A 24090-nucleotide genomic window follows, 5' to 3' on the forward strand; every position below is an offset into this window, starting at 1 on the left:
ATATCCTTCAACTTCCCTCACAGAAAGAAATCCGGGGACGTCAGATCCGGTGAACGTGCTTCGACGACCAATCCACCTGTCATGAAATATGCTATTCAATACCGCTTCAACCGCACGCAAGCTATGTGCCGGACAACCGTCATGTTGGAAGTACATCGCCATTCTGTCATGCAGTGAAACATCTTGTATTAACATCGGTACAACGTTGCGTAGGAAATCACCATACATTGCACCATTTAGATTGCCATCGATAAAATGGGGGCCAATTATCCTTCCTCCCATAATGCTACACCATACATTAACCCGCCAAGGTCGCTGATGTTTCACTTGTGGCAGCCATCGTGAATTTTCCGTTGCCCAGTAGTGCATATTATGCCGGTTTACGTTACCGCTGTTGCTGAATGACGCTTCGTCGCTAAATAGAACGCGTGCAAAAAATCTGTCACCGTCCCGTAATTTCTCTCGTGCCCAGTGGCAGAACTGTACACGACGTTCAAACTCGTCGCCATGCAATTCCTGGTGCATAGAAATATGGTACGGGTGCATTCGATGTTGATGTAGCATTCTCAACACCGACGTTTTTGAGATTCCCGATTCTCGCGCAATTTGTCTCCTACTGATGTGCGGATTAGCCGCGACAGCAGCTAAAACACCTACTTGGGCATCATCAATTATTGCAGGTCGTGGTTGACGTTTGACATGTGGCTGAACACTTCCTGGTTCCTTAAATAACATAACTATTCGGCGAACGGTCCGGACAATTGGATGACGTCGTTCAGGATGCCGAGCAGCATACATAGCACACGCCCGTTGGGCATTTTGATCACAATAGCCATACATCAACACGATATCGTCCTTTTCCGCAATTGGTAAACGGTCTATTTTAACACAGGTAATATATCACGAAGCAAATACAATCCTCACTGGCGGAAAGTTACGTGATACCACGTACTTATACGTTTGAGACTATTACAGCGTCATATATCACAAAGCGAAGAAAGTTGTCCAACTAAAACATTCATATTCCTTTACGTACTACACGAATATGTAATAAAAAATGTGGGTTCCTATTTTTAAAAAACGCAGTTGATATCCGTTCCACCTATGGCAGCGCCATCTAGCGGGCCAACCATAGCGCCATCTGGTTTCCCACTTCAAGCTAGACAAATTTCGTTCTTTGTAGTTTTTTTCGTTTGACGCCTATTTCGGAGATATTTGGCCTGGTCATTATCAATGGACCACCCTGTATAAGCAGTGTGAGAATTGAGACTTGTAAAGGTCTCTGTAACCATACAGTTCTACTTGATCAAAGCACCTATGTCTGGGTTTCAGACAGGATTTCCCATTTCGATCGATGCTGAGGTGCTATTCCAATAAAGGTGCAGAGCCTCTAAATGCTGTTTGAATTTAGGGGAAACACCAAGGGAGCCGAGGCGTGAATGGAAATTTCTATTGATGAGGGACGCATGCTAGGTTAGTCGGTGGAGATGTGCAAATTGACTGCGCCACAGTCTCGTAGTGGTTTGCCCATCTGCCTAGTGAACAGGAGACCCCGGTTCAAATCCTGGACTTCGTGCATATTTTCATTCGACGCTTCAATCTGCATATATACATCATAGATGTTTTTGAAACCTTATAATGTCTCTGGAACGATATAGTTTCACCTGATTGGAGCTCCTATGACTGCGTTTGAGGCAGGAACCATGTAGTAGTCTCTGAAGCTATATACTGTAGTTTCATTCGAGAATTTTTATTGTTACCAACGAGAGCGCTGACATCTCAGAAATTAAATCATCTCATCTCATAACTACACATTATTGGAGACGTCCTCGCGACGTCTTGTGCGCGCACTGTAGCGTTGTGGGACTGAGGTCCCGGTGCATGGTGTTGCAGAGAACCTGAGCAAGAAGTTCGGGTCGCAGGTGAACGACCTGTGGGACAGCTTCGGGTCGGACTTCACGTACCCGGGTAACCTGCCGGCCTACGTGGAGGAGTACTTCGAAGAGGCGGAGGCCGCTGCGGGGGCGCGCGTGGGAGGGAGTGAACAGCCACCTGCCGGCATCCACTGCGTCCCGCTACCCGGTGAGTAGACGTAGCTCAGAACTGCCACGCCAACACACTGCACCGAGGGGAAGCGCTCTGGCGGTGCTCAGAATGGCCCTATGTAATGTGGAATTGACCACTAAGTCGACATCACAAAAGTAAGTACCTCAAGGTCACCTCACCGCATTACAGCATTGTCGGTTAGTGATTATTTCAAATGTTAGTACAAATTCTGAAAAAAATATTAGACATTTCAAATTTAAGCCTAGAATATCAAAGGATACTTTCCACGCTACGACAAAAAGAAACTGTCAAGAAATTTCGAATCAAAGTAACTTTTTACTGCAGCATGTTGATAGAACGGCAATGGCCTTGCGGCAGTGGATACACCGGTTCCCGTGAGATCACTGAAGTTAAGCACTGTCGGGCGTGGCTGGCACTTGGATGGGTGACCATCCAGCCGCCATGCGCTGTTGCCATATTTCAGGGTGCACTCAGCCTCGTGATGCCAATTGAGGAGCTACTCGACTGAACAGTAGCGGCTCCGGTCAGAGAAAACCATCATAACGACAGGGAGAGCGGTGTGCTGACCACACGCCCCTCAACTGAGGATGATACGGCGGTCGGATGGTCCCGATGGGCCACTTGTGGCCTGAAGACGGAGTGCTTTTGCTGTGTTGATAGAACCACTGACATATTTGAACTGAAGAAAAGTATGAATATTCTGAAAGTTTATAGATGCATGTGGTAAATATTTTCTCTTGTAAACATACAAGTATTCCGACACAAAAAGTAAAATACCGTAGGAGGTGTGAAACTGTTCCATATGTGTAACGACAAGCGTCGTCACTGATGAATTTGCGTTATGTCCAACACTGTAGAAACTTTCAGCGAAAAAGTTTCTAGGGAAACTATAAAATTAATTTTAACATCTGAGACAGCATTGTGATAATGTGTCACCTATGAACATACTTTATTTGCGAGTTACTCCGTACGCGGCAGAGCGCGACTACTGGTGTGCGGTCTCCAGGACTTTTGTTCCGGTGGCTAGCTTTAATACGACCGAGAACGTTCCCTACCTCCAGAAAATGATTTATTTGCAGCGCTTACTGACCCTAAGTGATTGCACCAACCACCCAGATTACAGATACACACCACACAAAAGTAACTGCAGGTACTTTCAGGTCACTACTTCCGTTGAAGCCGAGCAAAATACACTCCTGGAAATGGAAAAAAGAACACATTGACACCGGTGTGTCAGACCCACCATACTTGCTCCGGACACTGCGAGAGGGCTGTACAAGCAATGATCACAACGAGCTATCATCAGTGTGTGCGACAATCCCATGAGCACAGCGGACACACCAGGAACCGCGGTGTTGGCCGTCGAATGGCGCTAGCTGCGCAGCATTTGTGCACCGCCGCCGTCAGTGTCAGCCAGTTTGCCGTGGCATACGGAGCTCCATCGCAGTCTTTAACACTGGTAGCATGCCGCGACAGCGTGGACGTGAACCGTATGTGCAGTTGACGGACTTTGAGCGAGGGCGTATAGTGGGCATGCGGGAGGCCGGGTGGACGTACCGCCGAATTGCTCAACACGTGGGGCGTGAGGTCTCCACAGTACATCGATGTTGTCGCCAGTGGTCGGCGGAAGGTGCACGTGCCCGTCGACCTGGGACCGGACCGCAGCGACGCACGGATGCACGCCAAGACTGTAGGATCCTACGCAGTGCCGTAGGGGACCGCACCGCCACTTCCCAGCAAATTAGGGACACTGTTGCTCCTGGGGTATCGGCGAGGACCATTCGCAACCGTCTCCATGAAGCTGGGCTACGGTCCCGCACACCGTTAGGCCGTCTTCCGCTCACGCCCCAACATCGTGCAGCCCGCCTCCAGTGGTGTCGCGACAGGCGTGAATGGAGGGACGAATGGAGACGTGTCGTCTTCAGCGATGAGAGTCGCTTCTGCCTTGGTGCCAATGATGGTCGTATGCGTGTTTGGCGCCGTGCAGGTGAGCGCCACAATCAGGACTGCATATGACCGAGGCACACAGCGCCAACACCCGGCATCATGGTGTGGGGAGCGATCTCCTACACTGGCCGTACACCACTGGTGATCGTCGAGGGGACACTGAATAGTGCACGGTACATCCAAACCGTCATCGAACGCATCGTTCTACCATTCCTAGACCGGCAAGGTAACTTGCTCTTCCAACAGGACAATGCACGTCCGCATGTATCCCGTGCCACCCAACGTGCTCTAGAAGGTGTAAGTCAACTACCCTGGCCAGCAAGATCTCCGGATCTGTCCCCCATTGAGCATGTTTGGGACTGGATGAAGCGTCGTCTCACGCGGTCTGCACGTCCAGCACGAACGCTGGTCCAACTGAGGCGCCAGGTGGAAATGGCATGGCAAGCCGTTCCACAGGACTACATCCAGCATCTCTACGATCGTCTCCATGGGAGAATAGCAGCCTGCATTGCCGCGAAAGGTGGATATACACTGTACTAGTGCCGACATTGTGCATGCTCTGTTGCCTGTTGGTTGGTTGTTTTTGGGGAAGGAGACCAGACAGCGACGTCATCGGTCTCATCGGATTAGGGAAGGAAGTCGGCCGTGCCCTTTGAAAGGAACCATCCCGGCATTTGCCTGGAGCGATTTAGGGAAATCACGGAAAACCTAAATCAGGATGGCCGGACGCGGGATTGAACCGTCGTCCTCCCGAATGCGAGTCCAGTGTCTAACCACTGCGCCACCTCGCTCGGTCTCTGTTGCCTGTGTCTATGTGCCTGTGGTTCTGTCAGTGTGATCATGTGATGTATCTGACCCCAGGAATGTGTCAATAAAGTTTCCCCTTCCTTGGACAACGAATTCACGGTGTTCTTATTTCAATTTCCAGGAGTGTATATCTGTGTGCTGGTTTTGTGAAATCTTAGTCTATTGTCCTCAGCACGCAATAAATGCACCATACATAGAACCTCTTTCTTGTTGCTGCAGTGTTTCTGCATTCCATTAAAAAGCTTCGTCCATAATTAAATTTTCTTAAGCAGGGAAGTCAAAGAACAGAGGCCTCTGAACAAAAATAATTTTTTCACCCAGATTATCCTGTTTTTTTCCAGCCGTCGGGTACTCTCATCTGTCATAGTATCGTAAGTACAATTCTGCGAACTAATTTTTTTGTCAGAATCGTTAAATTCCGTAGATTTTCTCTTTGATTTACGTCCCTTTCTTTGAGAACCAAAACACATGCGCACATCTAGAGATTCTGTCAAGTTCATTACTGTTAATATGAAATACATTTGATACCGTACTACCACGAACTTTTGTTGTATTTTATGAACGCGCGCAAAATTTATTTTTGAAATCTGGTTTCGCAGGACAGAGCGGATCAAATTGCGGAAAGGGGCCAAAGTCAATTACTGTTAGTTATACAAGAACACACACAACTTTATTGCTCAAAGCAATGCACAGTTTTCTCTTTAAAACAACAAAGATCAGTTCACGGCTGAGGGCCCAAGTAACTTCTCCAGAATAAGTATGAATGATTGCTTTTGAAACACCAGGATTTAAAATAACGGCTGAAGGCCTTACTAAAGCAAAATTACAAAACCTTCTCGTCTAATGGCCGAAATAATATTTCAGATCAGCTAAGGCATTCTTTAAAAGCCAAGCATTTACAAATTCCAGCTAGAGGCCATATTAAGAAAAATTCAAGTTAATTCTTCGGCTGAAGGCCCAATAAAAAAAATTTTCCTTACACAATAAAAGAGAGGCTTTAAAGATAAGCTTTTACGCAGTACAACAGAAAAACATCTTAAGAAAACTTGAAGTATCTTAACGGCTGAAGACCCAAAGAATTACTCAAGAATAATTAAAGACAACCTTAAGATAAAAATTTACAGAACACGGCTGAAGGCGGTTTCAAGAATTCGAGATAATTAAAGGGAAACCTTACAGACAGGGATTTACATATTAAAGCTACAATTCTGAAACAAACTCGGCTGAGAGCAACAAGAATATTAAATGAAACATGGCTGAAGGCCTAATCTTAAAGTTGTTATGAAGTTCGGCTAAAGGCCACATACTAACATAAAACAGACAATATTAACACACGGCTGAAGGCCTGGCACAGTACCTGCGACCAAATAAAATGACAATCACAAACAACAAACAGTGGTGCTCAGAAGTGTTCGAAGGATCGGCCTGGGGAGGAAACTCTAACCCACGTTTAGGTGAGACGGACAGCCAAGCGTAACACTAAACAATCGGGTTCCAGAACGATCTACGGACGGCTGACGAACCAACCAACCGCCTAATCAATTCCCTTCCAGCCGACCAACAGCACAACAGCCAAAAGTATCAGCGAAGACGAGGATCGCAGCAGGATTATGTTTTAATAATTGGCGTATAAGCACAGTAAAGGCACAATAAACACTCATAGAAAAAAAAGAGAACAACACCAAGCTGTCGAAGTACACGCCGCGCCGGACACCAGCAACACGGTGAGGGAAACACAGTCTCTGGACTACGCTAAAGACCAGGGCAGGTAACCAGAACGTTAATGGCCGCAAGGCAGAAGATACCGCTGGTGCACTTCACTAATAAATTATAATCATTTCGAAGGTTAAACGCCATATAAGGAGACGGCTGCAAAATTTTGCCGACTCCAACACACTATCATGTTGCCACCTGCAGGCACAGCCTACGATGCAACAACCAGCAATCAACGAAGAGATGTCACAACGGTTGAGCTTTCATGACAGATCCACTGATTACTCAACTCCAGTATGCAGGTGCGGTGGGCGACGAACTTAGCAGTTCTCGCCGCTAGTGCTACACAACTCGGACTGCGCGTGCACGCCGCCAGGAGCCCGGGCCTGATCACACGCCGCAGAGACGTCCTCGCTGCTCCACCGCAACCAACCAACTGTCACACACATCATGACACGGAAATATAACTGCCACACCAAACAAGTTACAGCAGCACTATTATCGATAAACACTGTTGCTACCACTGATAGAGGCAAGTGAGCAACTCGTTCAGATAGTAGCTGAGGGAGGAATAAGACGCCACTAGATCAGGGCTTCACAACATAAGTGCTCGCGGAGCAAGCTGTGAGCAGCAAGGTGCGAGCACGGAGCAGCGCGAGCACGCTACCCCCACTACCGGACCATAGCGGAGAGTGGGGAGAGTCACGTGGGGCACACAACAGCTGCCACCAGTCAATGTAAATCCGCGGCCACCTGCAGGGATATCACTCACCAATTATTGCTGCGACAAATGAAACAAATAGAGGAGAATGTACATGTGCCACATAATTTTATTAGCTTAGTGTATGCCTCTACCATCTGTAGACACTGAAACTAAAGAATTCCACGACAATCCTGTATTTTCAACACTTTCTTTAACACTACTTAAAATAACACCTCCGGTTGTAGTGTTCTTGATGGCTACTACATCGAGGAGCTCCTCCCTCATCTGAAGATCTCTAGTAACACCTCTAATAAATAAGGCAAGCTGCGCTGTTCCAGTGATATCAACAGTTTCGTCCAGAGCTAGAGAATACGCCATAAAATCTTTACAGATATTTACAAGCTGGCTCTGGACGTCGTCTGCTATGTCTTGTATGCGACGCATAATGGTCATGTTAGATAATGGCACAATCCGATACTGTTCAACTTGAGATGGACACAAATGTTCCGCTGCAACTACCAAACATTCTTTTATTAAATAGCCATCAGTTAAGGGGTGCAGGGATTTTGCTAAAAGCAAAGCAATTTTGTAACCCACTCTTGAGAGCTGCCTCAGTTGATTTTTCTTCGTCGTCCCGATCTTCTTCAGATAGCTTCCTTTTAAATTTAATAACTTCCTGTGCACGATCTGGTCAATCACATTTTCCACGTCCGTAGTCTTCCGCGTGGTACGACATATAATGTCGCTGCAAATTATATTTCGTAAAAGAATTCAGCGTTTTGTGACATACTAAACATTTTGCAACACCATCTTTTTCTGTAAACAGATACAATTCCTCCCAATGGGGGTTGAACTGCGAAAGCATGGTTGGGGTTACACAACGGCGACATCACATGATTCTTAACTATCGAAGTGACTGTTAAGAGCTGATCGTAGTACTTTAAACGTTACACAGTCGGCGCGAATTCAATAGGCACGCAGCGGCCCTATTCAAACGTGCGCGCGCATTTCCCCTCCCTCCCCTCTCTCCCTACTCCGCGACCTTGTACCTGCTCGCGAGCACATGCCTGAGCAGACGCGAGTACTCGCGCTCAAAACCGGCCAGTTGTTAAGCCCTGCACTAGATGGTGACAAAATGCCCAAAAGGAAAAATGGCATTAGCGCGAGCCGACCGCGGCTCAATATTATTAGTTGCTTCGTCATTGCTAGCCAGATCAGTAAAAAAACTTCAGTACCTACGAGGCGACAGTTTTAGATTGTTTTCGAATATCTTTTCACCCTTAACGCACACTGATTGGAGTACAACTACACGAAGTCCTTGCTCACGCCTTCAGCTCACGACCAAACACATGTCATTGCATCGTCCCACGGAAGGCTGAAATCACACGTGGCGCTGGCGTATTGCACTGCTAACAGTGTAGCAATAAAGCTACAAGCAAGGGTGAATCACGTCACTTAGCGCCTGTGGATTGCAGGCAGCGGCTATGACCTTCAGGTGTCTAATTTCGTGACAGCCACTCTAGAGGGCACGGCAGGCGGACCTGCCAGTATAAAGGGCGTTGTGTTGTCAATCTAATACCCATACAGGACCACATTACCAGAGAGCAACTTCTGCCGGATTTCCAATTTGGATTCCGGCAGAACCACTCTGCCCCACAATAGATCATGAGAGTGTTGGAAGCAGCCACAGAGGGCTTCAACCACGGAGGCTACTGCGGGATAGTGCTACTAAACATAGACAAAGCCTTAGTATGGCATAGGGGGCAAGCTGTACACACAATCGTTCCTCGGGAGCATAGTTAAGCAGATCAAAAGCTATCTCACGGATAGAAGTTTCTCCGTCAGAGTAGAAACTTCCACCTCGACCAAAAGGCGCATTCGTACTGGGGTGCCACAGGGATCGGTCCTGGGGCCAGTTCTGTACAGTCTGTACACTGCGGAAACACCAACGCCCCCCCCCCCCCCCCTGGTGCACACTGCACAGTACGCAGATGACACAGCCTTCTACACTCGAAACGCGAACAAGGACCTTGTCATCCATAGGCTACAAAGGGTTTCAGATGACACAGAAACTTGGACCCGTCGCTGGCGCATCATCATCAATGAAAAGACGCAGGCTATGGTGATCACCCGCAGGCTCGGAAAGCGCGGACCCCTCGACGCCCCCCCTCCACCTTCACCTAAATAGAACCCAACTCCCATGGCGCAGAACCGCTAAGTACCTTGGCGTAACCCTGGACTCTCGTCTTACGTGAAAACCCTACATAGACGAGGTCCACAGCAAGGTCTGTGCCAGAATGTCCATCCTATAACCTGTCCTCAACACACCCAGCTCCCTCCCCTGCTCTGTGGGAGTGAACGTTTATCAGGCCCTCATACGGCCAGTAATGGAGTATGCATGCCCTGTCTGGGGATACGCGGCGAAGTAGCACCTGGACAAACTCCAGAGGCTGCAGAACCGCGCCCTCAGGAGGACATTGGACCTACCCATGGGATTCCCCACCGACGATCTGCAAGCCGCTGCCGAAATCCCACTCCTCAAAGAAAAATTCCAAGATCTGGCAAGGGCTTTCTACGAGAGCTCTTCCAGATCTGGATATAACCTCGTCCACTCCTTAGGTTGGTATGACATGTCCCGCGATAAGCCCAGACGCCCAATGACGATCTTCGACGACTAAGTCGAAGAGAACATCCCTATATCCAATTCTTAATCCTCCTCCCTTCCCCAATATATCAATCATCTCGCCAACCTCATGCCAGTGGCAGACAAACACAGAATATTCATCACATCACGCAGACACCCAAAAACTACAGAAATAACCATACACACAAGTACACAGTGGAGTAAAATCCGTAAGGCTACAAACTCCCCCACACACTTCCCCCAAAGATGGGAAAGTATAAGATGAGAGTGACTGTGTTGTCAGTAGAGAAACAGTAACAGCGGAATGGGTCATGAGAGCTCAGTGACTTCGAATGTTGATTATTCACTGTATGTAACTAAAGTTTTAAAGCTGTCCAAGCTGACCGTTCTGAAGGGGAAACGCGGAGAAACAATCACAGCTAAACCAAGACCTCTTTTACTGATGGACAGGAACCGCCGAGCTTTGCGGAGGGTGATTCTCCCAAATGCCATGAAATGAGCAGAAGGAATCATTCGTGAGTTCCAAAGCTCTACCAGCAGTCCAGCTGCTCGTATGAAGCTAAAAACAGTGAGATACAATGGTCGAGCAGCTCCTCATAAGCCACACACTTTGTAGTCAGCACTTAGCGGCGCTTGAGATGAAGACAACACTAACGGGCATTGGTAGATTGGAAACGAGTGATGTGGAGTGATGAATCGCGCTTCACTTGTGATAATCCGATGGAAGGCTACTTTCTTTTTGGCAAATGCCTGGCAACCTGGCAAACATTATTTACCAACATCTTTAGAGCCGAAGTGAAGTACGGAGGGATGGCATTACCATAAGTGGTGTTTCTCAAAAATGGCTCTGAGCACTATGCGACTTAACATCTGAGGTCATCAGTCCCCTAGACTTAGAACTACTTAAACCTAACTAACCTAAGGACATCACACACATCCATGCTCAAGGCAGGATTCTAACCTGCGACCGTAGCAGCAGCGCGGTTCCGGACTGAATCGCCTAGAACCGCTCGGCCACGGCGGCCGGATGGTGTTTCTAGCGGTTCCACTTAATGCGCTTAAGAAAACTTTAAATGCGGAAGGATATGAACATATTTCACAGCTTTGTGTAGTGCGTACAGTAGAATAAGAGTTATCGTTTGTATCGGCATGACCGTGTGTGTACCCTGTCATAAAGCAACGTCTATGAGACAGTCGCTTGTGGACAATACTAATTGGCTGGCCCGCACACAGTCCTCGCCTGAACCCAATGGATCACCTTTGGGATGAGTTGGAAGGCCAGTTTCGCTACCAACGCCAGCATTTAACGTCTCTACCCTATTGCAACACGCACAAGATAGAGCTCTCTCAACAGTAATAGATAAGAGTAAAAGAAACTTAACAGACTAAAAAGCGATTCGAAAACCAAACGCAGATGCAACCAGAGTCCAGAACTCCCACAGCGAAACAAATACGATTTGCAGTTCAGAGGGGTGAAGTGATAATACAAGGACCTGCTACTGCAAAGAGACAACATTGGGGCGAGTATCTTCAAACACTGTTCAGAGAAAACTTATGGGGAGAACTGACCAAACTGACGAGGAAGAGGGTAAAAACACCGTTTGTGCCAGCCGCACGGAGTCTGAATGACGGAACATTCACACAGGGGAATTTCTTACAAGCTACTGGCCGAGGACGCCACGCCAGTTTAGGATGTCTAACAGAGACAAAATACACAGTGGAGACTCTCACCTGCCCACTCGCACAGTAAGTGGTGCCACTTGCCGTAGCAGCATAAAAAGTTAAAAAAGCATCAGGACCTAGTGGCATTCACTCCGAGATCCTTAAGCGAGTAGCACCACAGAGTACCCCGTTTCTAACTGAGGTATTAACAGAAGCCCTAAGACCGGGAAGAGAGTAGAACACACAGTAATATCAAGGAATCAGAAGACAAAGACTTGGCCAATCCTAAGTCGTGTAGGCCTATTTCCCTGATCAAAACCTTGACTAAGGTCCTGTAGCAGCTTCTGGCTAATCGATTACAGGATCAAAGGTGACTCCTGGGTCTCAGCCCTCAACAGTACGTGTCGAGTGAAAATAAGCCGATTGACGGTCAACCGCAAGTACGTAATGGTAATACTAGTAGACATCACCGGGGTGTCTGATAGCCCCTAGTAACCCACGAAGTTCGTGAGACTATGGGAGCTGCAGCTACAATAGACTTCTATACTACTACAATGATACAGTAGCTGCATGGTGGGTGGGTAAACTTAAAGTGATCAAGAGAACCACAAAAAACGCCTGCGGATCTCAATGTGTGGGCCAGTCTTTTGGGATCTTCCCATCAAGCCCCTTCTAACAGAAATGATTGAGGATACACATGCTCATGGGATTGTCGCACACACTGATGATAGCTCGTTGTGATCATTGCTTGTACAGCCCTCTCGCAGTGTCCGGAGCAAGTATGGTGGGTCTGACACACCGGTGTCAATGTGTTCTTTTTTCCATTTCCAGGAGTGTATTTCCTTTCTTTGTTACTGGTGTGACTTGTGCAACTTCCCAGTCTTTAGGTACGGATCTTCTTCCGAGCGATCGGATGTACGAGTATATGATTGCTAAGTATGGAGCTGTTGTACGAGTATCAGCGTACGCAGAAAGAAACCTGACTGGTGTACAATCTGGACCGGACACTACACTGAAGATTACTTATAAAGAAACAGTCACTATCGCGAAATATGATTTATTTAAAATAACTGGTTTCGGCAGTTATCCTCTCGAAAACTCGGGGCTGCTCAACACGTCGCCAGCTCCAGCAAACGGTGCAATCAATCTGAAGATCTAAATATAATCTGAAGATGGCCTACCGTATATGCCGAAACCGGTCATTTAAAAAAAAATGGTTCAAATGGCTCTAAGCACTATGCGACTTAACTTCTGAGGTCATCAGTCGCCTAGAACTTAGAACTAATTAAACCTAACTAACCTAAGGACATCACACACATCCATGCCCGAGGCAGGATTCGAACCTGCGACCGCAGCGGTCGGTCGGTTCCAGACTGTAGCGCCTAGAACCGCCTGGCCACTCCGGCCGGCGGTCATTTTAAATAAATGATATTTTGCGATCTTGACTCTTTTTTCGTAAGTAATCATCACAAGTACTATTGCTGGCACTCCTAAACATGTTGGTTAAAAGCATGATTACAACGAAGATATCTACTTCCTAGTTACTCAAGTTAGCAGTTGTTCTTGATTCGAATTATGAAATATTTACTTCGTCTTCTTTTGTAGAGGAATTTCGGAAAACCGTGTTTAATAGCCCTGCTTCAGTGGCACTGTCATCAATAACATCATCATTGTTATCGCGCAGTATAAATATTGACTGCGTCATGCCACTGGTGTACTTTACATACGACCAGTATCTCTTCTGGCTTTCTACCTGATAGCATCTAGCCACTGGTATGCTTTACATACGACCAGAATCTCTTTGAAGGATGTCGGCAGGTGATGGCTGAAGTGATCACTGTAGCAAATATCTACTAATACCAGTATTTCTGGATCCTGTTTTGATCACAACCGACGTAGATTCTTCCTACATGTTGGTCAGGGGCCTGAAGATGGAGTAATAAAACGCTGAAACTGGTTGCCAATTTGGTTGAAAACCAGACGGCTGACAGGTGTTTAATTTGACATCCTCTATCGAACAGCCGAGTCCCACAATCATCTCTGAAATGATGGACATACAGAATCTCTTTGGGTTTTCTGCCTGACTCGAGATAGAATTTCGTTGTGGAAACAATTAAAGACATCTCGCATTGCAGTTCGCGCTAAATTTCGAGCTTCTTTAAAACTTCGCCCATCTTGGGGATTTAAAATTTGGTATGCTGTTTTCGTTGCTTCTGCAGGTGTTCTGACCTGTTTTGTGTACCATGGTGCATCAGTACCGTCTTTTATTAATTTATTGGCCTATACCTTGAGTGGAATACACTCTTTGAAATTCTGAAGGTGGCACGGGTAAAATACAGGGAGCGAAAGGCGATTTACAAGTTGTATAGAAACCAGATGGCAGTTATAAGAGTCGAGGGACATGAAAGGGAAGCAGTGGTTGGGAAGGCACTGAGACAGGGTTGTAGCCTATCCCCGATGTTATTCTATCTGTATATTGAGCAAGCAGTGAAGGAAACGAAAGAAAAATTCGGAGTAGGTATTAAAATCCATGGAGAAGAAATAAAAACTTTGTGGTTCGCCGATGACATTGTAATTCTGTCAGAGACAGCAAAGGACTTGGAAGAGCAGTTGAACGGAATGGACAGTGTCTTGAAAGGAGGATATAAGATGAACATCAACAAAAACAAAACGGGGATAGTGGAATGTAGTCGAATTAAGTCGGATGATGCTGAAGGAATTAGATTAGGAAATGAGACACTTAAAGTAGTAAAGGAGTTTTGCTATTTGGGGAGCAAAATAAGTGATGATGGTCGAAGTAGAGAGGATATAAAATGTAGACTGGCAATGGCAAGGAAAGCGTTTCTGAAGAAGAGAAATTTGTTAACATCGAGCATAGATTTAAGTGTCAGGAAGTCGTTTCTGAAAGTATTTGTATGGAGTGTAGCCATGTATGGAAGTGAAACATGGACGATAAATAGTTTGGACAAGAAGAGAATAGAAGCTTTCGAAATGTAGTGCTACAGAAGAATGCTGAAGATTAGATGGGTAGATCACCTAACTAATGAGGAGGTATTGAATAGGATTGGGGAGAAGAGAAGTTTGTGGCACAACTCGACTAGAAGAAGGGATCGGTTGGTAGGACATGTTCTCAGGCATCAAGGGGTCACAAATTTAGTATTGGAGGGCAGTGTGGAGGGTAAAAATCGTAGAGGGAGACCAAGAGATGAATACACTAAGCAGATTCAAAAGGATGTAGGCTGCAGTACGTACTTGGAGATGAAGAAGCTTGCACAGGATATAGTAGCATGGAGAGCTGCATCAAACCAGTCTCTGGACTGAAGACCACAACAATAACAACCACCTTTCAGTTGCCGTCAATACTATTTCATCGAATTTAATCATCCTAATTTATGCAGGTTACCAACTGAAAATAGGATCGGTACATATGGTGACCAATGTGCTACCCACAGTGTCAGAAGTGGCTCTTGAGCATGAAAAATTGATGACCGCTACTCTATAAGATCAGGCGTACAAGCACTTCCCGAGAAAAGCAGACGTACTATTTCGACGCCGCATCCGTTTCACGATTCTCAACTGTCAGAAATACTTTCTTTCCGGGACCAATTTGTTGGAGAAAGGGAGCAAAAGAAAAGCAAGTCTGTAGTTATGGTGTAAGAGCGCGGTGTAATGGATGGTTGTGGGCTACGCACCTCAGATTAATCTCGCTTACGAAATAAATAATGTTGCTCATTTGCAGGGAAACCCCCGGCGAAACTGGCGCCACGTCGTGGGAAGCGCGCCGCCTCTATGGACTGCCGCCGGTGACCCCGAGCCAATTAATATCGCTTAACGGCCCGGAACGAATTGTCCAAACGAAACGGGGAGCGGGGGCGGCGCGACAGCAGCGCCGACACGCCGACGGACCAAAATAGAACTAAAAACAAGGATCAGGTTGCGGAAAATGGCGCCAGGCCCCTCCAGTGAAGCGTAATCGAATTATCGGTGGTCATCGGTTACACGAGATGCGCGTCGGTTATCGGCTGCAAACGTCGTTTATTTCTGGCTGTGACGTGAATAGCGATGGCTGCCGCTCTCTCTCTCTCTCTCTCTCTCTCTTTCTCCTTTCTCTGGGCTGGAGAGTGCAGCCACTGGTTCGAGTTACACATAAATCGGATTTAGTGGTGTCGTTCTACAACCGCGGACACTGCCGTATTTCATAAAACGACTACCGTCGTCCAGAAAGTCTAGAAAATTATGCGCGCGTGGGAGTAACGTATCCCGCTAATAAAATCCGCAACTTACGTGGCGCTATCGGTGATACGCAGGCGCGGATAGTTCGTTAGCGCGGACTCCCGCTGCGCATGTGGGAATCGTAAATTTTCCTGTGCTGTTTCTAAGGCGCTTTCCCGTCTTTGTGTGGGACGCGTTTATAACGGTTTCGTTACCGGTTGCGTGAAGACAGCTTTATCTCCACAAAAGGTCGTTGTGACCAGAGTTTCTGTTGATCTTAACTTCGTGTCCTGCTCTGTATAAGAAATACAGGATGTCTCAAAATGAATGTACGGGTTTTAAGGCTTTGTAGCATTTATTACATTCAACTTACAAATAATTCATCAAATGAAACAACATCTGAAATAGCTTTCTTACAAGCGTTCAATGTGAGCACCTTTCGTCACATGTCGAGTCGATAGGCGAGTTCTTCCCAAAGCTTCATCAGTGCGACTAGAGTAATTATTGCAACAGTGCTGTTTCTAAAGTCGGGTAGATCAACTGGTAGCGGAGGCAAGTACAAATGATCCTTTATGGTCCCTCAAAGGGAAAAATTGCACGGTGTCAGATCTTGTGTGAACTCTGTGGTCATGCTAAACAAGCTCCGTCATCTGGTCCTTTCCGACCGATACATCGGTCGGATACAACGTCGTTTAACCAATCACGTACTGATTTATGCGACTGGGGCGGCGAGCCATCTTGCTTCCAAATAAAGTTCTATGGTTCTTCCAGCTGAACAAACGGTCGCAGTTCCAGCGTATCAAGATAATAAACACCAGTTACAGTTGCTTCACCGAAAAATAAAGACCCGTAAACATTCAATTTGCGGGAGTCTCGACGCAGGTGTACAATCTCGTGGGGATTTTCTGACCCCCAGTTGCTCGCACTATGTGTGTTCATATTTCCACTTTGGTGAAAAAATGTTCAAATGTGTGTGAAATCTTATGGGACTTAACTGCTGAGGTCATCAGTCCCTAAGCTTACACACTATTTAACCTAAATTATCCTAAGGACAAACACACACACCCATGCCCGAGGGAGGACTCGAACCTCCGCCGGGATCAACCGCACAGTCCATGACTGCAGCGCCCAGACCGCTCGGCTAATCCCGCGCGACACACTTTGGTGAAATGTCGCTTCATCACTGAAGACGTCACGATCCAGGAAATCTTCATGCAGCAAAGATTTGTTTGCGAAGTTTGCACGTAAACCGTAGTCTGTAGGCGTTACAGCAGTGGTTCCCACCCTGTCTTAGACCATTTTACCCCTGAGTGCAATCACACATTAGCTAGTATCACCGCCCACCCCCTGCCGGTATTTCCCCCACTCTCCTCCACATTATCACCAACTTTAGTACCTAATTAAACTGTAGAATGAAATACTTTTGTTGGAACACTTTTATTTTTAAAATGATGACAGATGAATGATATTTAATTTGTGTGTGTGTGTGTGTGTGTGTGTGTGTGTGTGTGTGTGTGTGTGTGTGTGTGTGTGCGCGCGTGTTTGTTAGAATGAACGATGAAGGAATTCCTGGTGCATCGCAAGTGCCGCCCACAATTGCTTCTCGGATAAGAAAGCTAACTATCCCCAGTGAGGGTAGACACTTCCTACAAAACATTCTTATCCTAAATTACTCCTCTCCATTGCGTCATTTGCTTGACCGGCACTCTGCAACCCCATTTAAAATCGAACAAGTTTAGATTTGTGCAATATACTGACTGTGTGGAAACCACTCGATTGCTGCCATCCTTACTTCTCAACTGGAAGAAATTGGACTACCTCAGGCTGTTAATGCCTAATAACACAAGGGTTGACTGAAAAGTAATGCCTCCACCTTCGTAACTCTTCAACAGTTGGCAGCATCGGTATGAGGCAGGTACTGGCTTGTTCCGTAGCCTCTTCTCTACTGTTCCAGTTGGCAGGAAGCCTTAGCATTGAACAATTGTGTTGTTATAGCGTAAAGTATGGAAACCTGCACAGACGGTCGGTCAATGCGATTTAAGCAACGTGCAGTCATTGAATTCTTGACAGCAGAAGGTGTCACCCCAAAGGAGATTCATCAGAGAATGAAAGCAGTTTATGGCGATTGTGTTGATGTTAGTACTGTGCGTCGTTGGGAGAGTAAGTTTAAAGATGTTGAGGCGGGAACATCTCACATGTGTGACAAAGAGTTGGATGGCCTGTGACAGCAACCACCGACTTCCACACGCAAAATGTTGACTGATTGATTCAAGACGATCGTCGTATCACTCATAGAGAAACTACAAGCACAATCGGCATTTCACAAGATCGGGTGGGTCACATTATTGCTTTGCTTGACTGTCGGAAGATCTGTGCACGATGGGTACCCCGGGTGCCATCACAGCAGAACTTCAGAGACTGAATCTCGCCACCGTACAGTATCCTCCATACAGTCCAGATTTAGCACCGTCTGACTCCCATCTGTTCCCAATAATGAAAGACGATCTGAGTGGACATCATTATGCTTCTGACGAAGACGTTGAGAGAACTGTGAGACCGTGGTTGCGGAAACAGAGTGTCGACTTCTTGCGTGACAGCTTCAGTAATCATGTTCATCGTTTGCTTATGTGGAAAAGTGATTATAGGTAATTAAAGAACACATTCTAAGGATTATTTCTGCATTTGGTTTATTAAAATATTCCCATCCAAACCCAATTAACGAAAGTGGAGATATTATTTTTCATTTAACCCACGTAATGATCATAATGTGTACAGCACTATATTAGAACTTATGGAGTTATTGCTGCGTTGTGCTGTCAATTAATTTATGAATTTGTTTCGAAGCGAGTAATGAAGCAATTTCTGGACTGCTGCAGGCAATACTAAAACTTGGAGATATTTGGCATTTATTACGTACATTCTCATTTTTACCATCAGCGATGTACGTAGTTGTTGGACTATGTGAGGAACCTATAACTTCCTTGCATTAATGTTAGTAATTGAGAATTAATAACTTATATAATCAGTATTAGAGTCTTTCAAAATTGTGGTAATAGTAATGATCTTTTGAAAATAATTGAGAAAAACATAATCGAATCGCTTAGTTTTCCCCCTCAGGAAACTTCATTTTACCCCTCGGGTCGTAATTACCCCCAGGTTTGGAACCACTGCTTTAGAGCTTGTAACAACTGCAAGCGGTAAGGACGTAGTTGTGTCTCCTTAGAAGTACCTACACAGACATCTTTGGAACTGCTGATCACGACTGATCTTCCGAACTGATTTCTTGGGGCTACACGTGAAAGACTCTAGCTCCTTGGTCATGTTCGTCAGTCTCTCTTGGTCGTCCCAGACTCTTCCCTCTGCGCACTGGTGAACAGACAAAATTGTTTAAGTTGCGCTTTCATTTTATTTTATGTATTATTTATAATTGTAAGTTGAATGTAATAAATGGTACAAAGTCTTAAAAACCATATGTTCATTTTGAAACACCCTGTATATTTTATACTGACCGCATAAAGTGAACACTTACGGTGTGTGGCCTTTATTCCAATTCCTGCTCGACCTACTACTGTTTATCTCTGCGAATTTTGAGCCGGCCGCGGTGGTCTCGCGGTTCTAGGCGCGCAGTCCGGAACCGTGGGACTGCTACGGTCGCAGGTTCGAATCCTGCCTCGGGCATGGATGTGTGTGATGTCCTGAGGTTAGTTAGGTTTAAGTAGTTCTAAGTTCTAGGGGACTGATAACCACAGCAGTTGAGTCCCATAGTGCTCAGAGCCATTTTTGCGAATTTTGAGGAGCATTTAGTACTATTCATCAAGGAACATGAGCAACCGTGCGGACCCACAAGGATTTTCCAACCAAAAATATCGGTACAACAAAAATTTTCGGTACAATATGATGTAAATTAAGTTTGATATTAATAAACTGGAGCAGATGGCAGGAACTCATCGCAAAGCGAAGCGTATTTAAGCCATAGATGTGAGAAAAATTGTGTGCATTACTAGCACAGTGTTTGGAAGTGAGTTAATTGGTATAATTTTGAAAAAAAATGAAAATGCTGTAGAGGTAGCGAGTAATTCGAAGCTCCATAAATTGTATTTCTACACCAGTGGGTCACATTATTATAACCTGCAGTTAAGCCTTCTCACACTGGAATGTGGAGCAGCACGATATATGAGACGACTTAATTCACATTGCGAAGTGTTTACAAGTGTGAACTACAAAATACATTCCATTGTACGGGTACAGTTTTTACTCTCTTGGCTGTAGCATGGCACGGAGTTGTGCCACGGTGCACTCCCTCTCCATAAACATGTTTACAAGTAACCCTTTCAGTATCACTTGTTCATAAACTCACCCCACGAAAAATTAGTCGCCCTAGAGGAAACATTACAAGCATCATTTAATACCTTGTAACTCTGGCCCTGGACTTGATAATCGCCTGTATATGGTTATGAAGTGAGTCCACAATGTTGTGCATGGACGTCTTATCCAGGTTAAGCCACTCGTAGCGGATTTGATCGCACAATTCCACCAAACTGCGGGGATGGTGACGTCGACGTTTTACCCGCTGTTTCAACGTGTAACATGGCGGGAGAGTGTTCAGGAAACCAGTCACAAATTCTTCCAGCCCGATGAACGTTGCTGTTGCCATTTAGAAGAATAAAAGTATCAATGGCCTCTTGCGACGTGACCGAATCAAAATATCCATTGCTTGCAGTTCCCGTCGCAGTATTCTTTCGATAACAAGTGGGACTGAGCTTCATTCCTCTTGCCTGTAGCAAGTGATGTTGAATCTGGAAGCGATTTGGTTCACAAGTTGTGAAACGCGTCTCCGGTCCCTCTCAGTCAGGATCTTTCTCCTACCAAAGTTCTACTGTAGTGTTTCGTGACCAAGTGTGTTGCACCATTGCTTGTATACACATTGATCAGTCCGCCGCGAAGTACTAACAAATTCAACAACTTCGTATACCGTATGGCTCTGGTAACGGCCAAACACGACTGCCCCTTTTTGCCAGTCTGTCACATCCCTACCCGTGTTTACCTACAATGTCCACATGAAACATACATGCGCCCGCATCTCGTGGTCGTGCGGTAGCGTTCTCGCTTCCCACGTCCGGGTTCCCGGGTTCGATTCCCGGCGGGGTCAGGGATTTTCTCTGCCTCGTGATGGTTGGGTGTTGTGTGATGTCCTTAGGTTAGTTAGGTTTAAGTAGTTCTAAGTTCTAGGGGACTGATGACCATAGATGTTAAGTCCCATAGTGCTCAGAGCCATTTGAAACATACATGCTGCTGTCTTAGAGCTGGAATATATCTGAGAGTTTCTTGCTCTTAGGCAGGTTGGTACTCTCAGATAGTCCTCGCAGGACTGTTTACTCTACGGCCGAATTGGTCTGATAGTTCCTTTCGAGTACTTTCTTTAAATGTCAGAGATTCTTGCGAGAGCAGATGGACGCGTTTACAAACGACAGAGAGAGCGTCTGTGAGAGCTGAAAGATCACTCTAAGCGACATTTTTCTGTCGTTGTTCGGTGCGTGGAGGAAGAGGCTGCCGGCCGCGGTGGCCGAGCGGTTCCAGGCGCTACAGCCTGGAACCGCTCGACCGCTACGGTCGCAGGTTCGAATCCTGCCTCGGGCATGGATGTGTGTGATGTCCTTGAAGAGGCTGCGATGAAAGACCGTCGGGCTACAGCTGCACTTTTATTACTTTTAGTAGCAAATAAAAAACGAAAACGACTCTGTTCTAGTTGGATAAGAGAGGTCATTAGGCGGCGGGATGATTTTGGAGCAAGCGAGAATCTTATTGCAGAGCTTGTGATGGAAAATCCACAATGTTGTGTCGGCCACTGTGGGAGCCAGAACTGACACAAACAAGGAAGGAGAGAAGTTGCAATGGCCGGTGGCAGGGATCCAAAATGATCTGTACATAACACTTTTAAATTAATAGAACTCTTTATTACTAAAAAAAAAAAAAAAACAAGCATAACTTCTCGTTATGCAGTGGCTCCCTGTGCATCCTGCGCCTCCTGCATTCAATTACATTTACTCTCTATTACTACTTGCAGAACGCAGAGTAAGTATCGTCTTCCTGTCACTCAGTACTGCGCGCTTCGTCACATGGTTATTTGGTAAGCGTGATAGCGTTACGCACATGTTTAGTAAACTCAAGTGGCAGACTCGGCAAGAGAGGCCTCTGCATCGCGGTGTATCTTGCTGTCCAGGTTTCGAGAGGGTGTGTTTCTGGATGAGGTATCGAATATATTGCTTCCGCCTACTTATACCTCCCGAGGAGATCACGAATGTAAAATTAGAGAGATTCAAGCGCGCACGGAGGCTTTCCGGCCGTCGTTCTTCCTCCGAACCATACGCGACTGGAACAGGAAAGGGAGGTAATGACAGTGGCGCGTAAAGTGCCCTCCGCCACACACCGTTGGGTGGCTTGCGGAGTATAAATGTCGATGTAGATGCTGCCGAAGTCTGCGGCCAGCGGTGGGCGACTGGTTAAGTCAGTGCCGAAAGGGGGCGCTGAGATCTGTCCTCCTGGAGGTGTGGCGCCGACGTTCTTTCCACTGGCGCGCGTGTCAACGCTTTTTTGATGCCGTTTCGCGGCGCTGCGCTGGTTTGCTGAGCAATCGATGCTTTGTGACTGCATAAACCTCCCCCCCCCCCACCCCACCCCTACCACCCCGCCCACCACCACCACCACCCCACCACGACACCGTTGTCGTGTAGCGAGCCATCTTACAACAACGGGTGGGGAGAGGCAGGAAGCCGCTGGGTAGCGTGAGGAGCCGGCACCAGCAAATTGGACTGGCCGCTCCTCGACATCCGTCCTGCTCCTCGAGGGGAACGTCGGACGGATAGCCACCGAAAAGGCACCCACCCTCTTCCTGAGCCAGTCTGACGATAAACGGCGGCGACGACGGCGGCGGCGGCAGCGACGATGACGACAACGGCGACGGCGTCGGTTCACGGCGGGCGCCGGGTCGAGCGCCGGGTCCAGCTCCATCGCTTCCGCAGGCGGTTCCGAAGAGGCACCTGGAGCAGCAACGCTGGCCACAAGATCCCATTAGGATGGGAATCTGAGGACAGAAAATCTGCGGAAGGATCTCGCAAGCGACAAGCACGAATCTGGTTCTGATGGCGGTGCAGCAAGCCAGTATGACCCTGAATTAAATACAGGCAAGCAACCAAATTTCGAAGAACCGTACCTCTCTCTCAGCGCCTGGCGCGACCAAAAACTGTGGAAGAGAGAGAAGCATTAGGCGCAAAGCGATGCCTCCAGAGCGTGGGAGGCGCCGTGCCCTGCGGTGGGTGCAGCAACTGCAGCAGCGTGTAGTGGTGCAGGCCATGTAGAAGATCCGCCGGCGACGGATCGTCGCGTTGCGGGGATGGGAGCGGTACGTTGCGAGAAAGAGCGGCAACGCTTGCTCCCGTGTGTGGGAGGCAGGTACACTACTGGCCATTAAAATTGCTACACCAAGAAGAAATTCAGATGATAAACGGGTATTCATTGGACAAATATGTTATACTAGAACTGACATATGATTACATTTTCACGCAATTTGGGTGCATAGATTCTGAGAAATCAGTACCCAGAACAACCACCTCTTGCCGTAATAACGGCCTTGATACGCCTGGGCATTGAGTCAAACAGAGCTTGGATGGCGTGTAGAGGTACAGCTGCCCATGCAGCTTCAATACGATACCACAGTTCATCAACAGTAGTGACTGGTGTATTGTGACGAGCCAGTTGCTCGCCCACCATTGACCAGACGTTTTCAATTGGTGAGAGATCTGGAGAATGTGCTGCCCAGAGCAGCAGTCGAACATTTTCTGTATCCAGAAAGGCGCGTACAGGACCTGCAACATGCGGTCGTGCGTTATCCTGATGAAATGTAGGGTTTCGCAGGGAGCGAATGAAGGGTAGAGCCACGGGTCGCAACACATATGAAATGTAACGTCCACTGTTCAAAGTGCCGTCAATGCGAACAAGAGGTTACCCAGACGTGTAACCAATGGCACCCCATACCATCACGCCGGCTGATACGTCAGCATGGCGATGACGAATACACGTTTCCAATGTGCATTCAACGCGATGTCGCCAATCACGGATACAACAGTCATGATGCTGTAAATAGAACCAGGATTCATGCGAAAACATGACGTTTTGCCATTCGTGCACCCAGGTTCGTCGTTGAGTACACCATCGCAGGCGCTGTGTGATGCAGCGTCAAGGGTAACCGCAGCCATGGTCTCCGAGCTGATAGTTCATGCTGCTGCAAACGTCGTCGAACTGTTCGTGCAGATGGTTGTCGTCTTGCAAACGTCCCCAT

At 46.9% G+C, this 24090-nt stretch overlaps 1 protein-coding gene across 1 annotated transcript in view; it reads left to right on the forward strand.

Annotated features, from left to right (window-relative positions):
* The window catches only part of LOC126199490 (lutropin-choriogonadotropic hormone receptor-like), an 877483-nt gene that overhangs the window by 784288 nt on the left and 69105 nt on the right, over window positions 1-24090 (forward strand). Inside the window, exon 13 of the mRNA XM_049936411.1 lies at window positions 1894-2082. Within this exon, the coding sequence (XP_049792368.1) occupies window positions 1894-2082 (189 nt within the window). The remainder of the gene's footprint in view (window positions 1-1893; window positions 2083-24090) is intronic.

Source organism: Schistocerca nitens, chromosome 8 (genome assembly GCF_023898315.1).
Source record: "Schistocerca nitens isolate TAMUIC-IGC-003100 chromosome 8, iqSchNite1.1, whole genome shotgun sequence".
NCBI classification, from domain to species: Eukaryota; Metazoa; Arthropoda; class Insecta; order Orthoptera; family Acrididae; genus Schistocerca; species Schistocerca nitens.